Here is a 4,538-nt window from a genome sequence, read left to right as displayed (position 1 = left end):
ATCGCTGCTAGCATCTCCACTGTTTACAACTAGGCCAGACCGGGTCTAAACAAAACCCTGGACAACTAGCTAGCTTGTTAGTTAGTCAGTTAGCTAGCTCAGTTAGCCAGCATTTCCACCGACCTTAGAAATAGACAAAACCATAACTCTGGACAACTAGCTAGCTAGTTAGTCAGGTAGTTAGCCTGCAGCCCAACCTGCTCTAACACTGGTCAACTATAGCTAGTTAGTCATTTAGCTATCCTGATGTTCAGTTGGCTAACTTAGCTGGCTAATCAGTGGAGATGCAAACCAAACCCAACTGTGCCAAGCCAAACCATTCCATACCACAGCTAGCCCCAGCCAGGCTGAACAGAGCTAATGAGGCAAGGCAATATACACATGTCTATGGGCTCCAACATAGACATATACTTAGTTAGCATATCTACATATTAACAGGCCCCAACACAGACATACACAGTTAAAGTGATGTCTTGACATTAGAGTTCATTAGATTATTTTTCTTTGACACTTTGTTGTAATCCCTGCTAGCAGTAGGCCTACCCATTGGTTTCAATGGAGAATGCTTACAATTCTAGCAAGCTGTTTCTGTTCAGAAACAGTGATATGAAAACAGCTTGCTAGAATTGTCCAAATTGACCATATTTGGACTATCAAGGTATCACTTTAATATCAATCTCTTGGCCTGACACTCTTGTCACATCATTAAGGCAAGAATAACTGCGCTTTTCCGATTTGTTTTGGTTCTGTAGCTCAATGGGTAGAGCGTGGCATTAAAGGAATACACATATTTTTTGAAGGTTGCCCTGTTCATCAAAACAGACGCCAAAATCATCCATGTGGTAGATTGTTGGCGGTGCTCCATGCTAACTCTTTAGCATACACTATTTTGAGTGGATGCTGAAGTGTTAACATGGAGCATACTATCACTCAACAAAGTGGATGCTAAAGTGTTAGCATGGAGCGCTGGAGCCAATGATCTACTGGTGATGATTTTAGGATCTCTGCTATATCGACAGCACTGCCAGGGTCAGAGTTACTCCCACTGGTGCCACCCATTCTACAAATGTATGCACTTCTGGTCAGGTGTTTTGTTTAAAAGCGTCCCCACATGACGGATGTTAATGACATGTCTTTTCCAAATTAGCCACAATTCAGTTCACTAAGGTGAATTTTACAATTTATTGTAATCGTATCCAATTGTTTTAGCATTAACAGTCTTATTTCTCTTTGGTGAAAAAAAGGTCATAACTAAATTTTCTCTAATTTGATTTCAATGTACCACCAACGGCGTTTCTTTACCAAAAAATTACCCACAGTTCAAATCACCGACTGATTTTCAGTCTGTGAGCCACACAGGTTTCAACGCAGCCTCTTGGTGCCGTGATGTGAACCTCAGCTGAGCAACATTCATATCCATAAAAACGACCAAAGAAGTAAAATAAGATAAACCAAGAAAATGAAATAGGATAAAAAAAAAAAAAAATCATACACTACAGTTTTACCCTAGCCCTAGCTCCAGTGTGGGTTAATATATGAACATGAATAACTGAAACACAGACACAGACAAACACAGTGCTTTACAATAATAATAAAAACCACAGGGACAGGAGATACAAAGACGAAGCGTCTGTCCAGTTGTTGGCATCCTGAAGGGCCGAACAAGAAGAAAACAAGCTGTGCGGCAGCTTTGGTGCCATGAGAAAAAGAAAAGAAGATATGTCAAAAGACACAAAGGTCTTAGAAGAAGTTTGAGTCCAGAGGAGAAGGTGTTGAACAGACCACAGCTCAAATGACAGAGATGGATGAAGTCAGGAAGGCTTGTTGTAGAATTGAGAGAACAGAAATGTGTGTTCACTAAGGACTGAACCGTTTGGATCTCCCAAAATGTTTCTCAGCCTTTTCTCCTTCTTCCATCTCCATCTCGTCTGTCAGAATATCCTGTTGCTGTCATTGCAAAACAAACCAACCCTCACTTTCTGTCTGCCGCTCTGTTTCCTCATTCCCTCTGAGAGCGACTCGCTGCTGCAACGCCATCCAATCCTCTGTCTACACATTTCAGTCTGTCACCTTACAGGAGTCCAGAGACGGAACGACCCCGCCGTCCCCTACAGGAAAGCCCCGGGCGGGACGTCCCAGAGGCCTCGGCTCACTGGTTGACGTGGGGCCGCAGCGCTTGGTACAGCCCCTCGAAGGTGGGCCGGTCGGCGATGTCGCGGCCCCAACAACGCATCATCAGCTCAAAGAGAGAGGGGGGGCAGAGCGGGGGGGCGTACAGGAAGATCTGGGACGGAAAAATACAGGTGAGTTCAGGAGATCAGATCAGACAACAGTCCACATTCAGTACGTCGCAATACAGAAATGTGTCAGTCCGTCTGTTGTGTCAGGAACATGAATGGTGATATCAGCTCCATGTTATTCTGCTGTCAGGAACATGAATGGTGATATCAGCTCCATGTTATTCTGCTGTCAGGAACATGAATGGTGATATCAGCTCCTTGTTATTCTGCTGTCTGGAACATGAATGGTGATATCAGCTCCATGTTATTCTGCTGTAGTAATCACTAATGAGACTCTTGACCATCACAGTTTCACCTGCATCATTAGTTTCATCCGCACTAATGACTGAACTCCTGATTATGTATATATACAGAATATATATGTAAGAATACTTATTTATTATTATTATTATTATTGTTATTTGCATTTTTGCACTGTCTCCATAGTCTCTATATTATGTACATTACCTATATTGTTTTTATCTTAGTACCTCTTCTTTATTTATTATCTTTCTTTCTATTATCTATTGTACTTACTGTAATTGTTTTCCTTCGAACTGTCTGCCAGTTGCTGCTGTGGCACCTGAATTTCCCCAAGGGGATTAATAAAGTGCTATCTTATCTTATCTTATCTCATCTTATCTTATCTTATCTTATCTTATCTTATCTTATCTTGTCTCAGAAAGACTTTGTTGTCACTGAACTTTTATTTATTACATCGTATTGTGGTTGTATTGAATCCTGAACCTCATATCACGTATTAAATCTTATCTTACTTATAGCTCACTGCAGCCATGCTTCGATTGCTGAGGAACTGATCACAGATATCGCTGTGGTGTGAATGCTTGAACAACAACGTATAGTAATAGTTTATAGTTATTGAGCCTTCAGGCAGGAGGATCTCTGAAAAACACTCCTGTGTGTCCTGGGCGGGTGCGTTTGTTTCGTCTCACCTGTCTGCCCTGGTTCCTGAAGAACTCGCCAGTGTTCTCTATGACCTGTTCGTCAGACAGCAGGCTGTACGGCTGCTCCTTACACAGAGTGAAGATCTCCCACAGGGTGACACCGAACGCCCACACATCACTGGCTGTGGTGAACTTACCCTGGGGGGTGGGGAGGAGAAGAGGGTGGGGCAGAGGTGGAGGAGGAGAAGAGAAGAGAAAGAAAGAGGAAGGTAGAGAAGATGAGGAGGAAAGGAGGAAAGAGAGAGTGTGAAGATAGGGAGAGGGAAGAGGACACAGGGTAGGAAAAGGAGGAGATGAGGGAATAGAGAAGGAGGAAGAGAAGAGGAGATAGGAGTAGAGAGAGTGAGAAGAGGAGAAAAGAAAGATGCGATAGGGATGGAGAAGGAGAAGAGATGGGAGTAGAGGAGGGAGGGGGGGGGGGCAACATAGACATTATATGACAATGGGAAGAGAGTAGAGAGTAAGACTGGTGTTACTGGTTCCCATCCTGGCTCTGGGGCCACCAAATGTTTTTTTTTTACCAAACATTTTTTTACAAATATATTTTTCTTTTATTTGACAGTTCAAATTAGAGAGAAACCAGAAGAATTGGGAGAGAGAGGGGCATGACATGCGACAGGGTCCTAACTTTTTTCCGGCTGGTAAACTAAAAGGAATTTACCGGAGGGATACCATTTAGGAGAGGTAGTTCCTGTTTGGGAGACCGGATCTACTTTTATTTTTAAATACTAATTTAAGTGTAAACCAAGAATAAAAATGCAAAACGAGGACAGACCAGTTACTGCTTTACTGTCTTAAAATCAGGATCTGTTGTTGAATCTGTTCACAAACTTGTTAAATGTAAGTTTTAAACTTATTTTCTGGCCTCATTCAAACACTACATACTCGTCGTACTCTTGGTGAGTAGTTTATATTCTGGTTTTCATGGCGAAGAGAAGAGCAGATTTAGAGTTTAGGGAAACTGCAAAACTTCACTCACTTATAGAATGGCTCTTTTTCTGTACGGTGGCCAGTAGGGACAAAAGCCCTATTCGCACGGGACTAGTATTACCTGGGGACCTCTAATTAGTAATTTGTAATAATTGCGGAGGTCGTCTGTGATTTTAATCCTGTGCGAATCTGCCATGTCCGTAATTTGTAAAAGTAAAAATTCCACCGCAAATTACCTATATTACCATATTGTGCCAAACACAGAGGTCAGTAGGGCTGGGTATCGGTACTCGATACCTTTAAGGTATCGCCCGAAATAACCCAAGTAGTATCGAAACTTCTCCACTTAGTTACTTTCCACCTC

At 42.4% G+C, this 4,538-nt stretch overlaps 1 protein-coding gene across 1 annotated transcript in view; it reads right to left on the bottom strand.

Annotated features, from left to right (window-relative positions):
- Positions 1-1,022: 1,022 nt before the first annotated feature.
- Positions 1,023-4,538, bottom strand: part of LOC139668026 (discoidin domain-containing receptor 2-like) — a gene marked incomplete at its 5' end in the record, with an annotated part of 17,233 nt that continues 13,717 nt past the window's right edge. The window contains 2 exons of the mRNA XM_071547503.1: positions 1,023-2,284; positions 3,233-3,382. Of these exons, the coding sequence (XP_071403604.1) occupies positions 2,150-2,284; positions 3,233-3,382 (285 nt within the window). The remainder of the gene's footprint in view (positions 2,285-3,232; positions 3,383-4,538) is intronic.

Source organism: Centroberyx affinis, unplaced genomic scaffold (genome assembly GCF_046629955.1).
Source record: "Centroberyx affinis isolate AG114_WGS23_722 - 3 ecotype Tasmania unplaced genomic scaffold, CSIRO-AGI_Caff_v1 ptg005961l_1, whole genome shotgun sequence".
NCBI lineage: Eukaryota > Metazoa > Chordata > Actinopteri > Beryciformes > Berycidae > Centroberyx > Centroberyx affinis.
The sequence above is the reverse complement of the archived record's forward strand: the minus strand, read 5'-3'. Positions and strand labels throughout refer to the sequence as shown.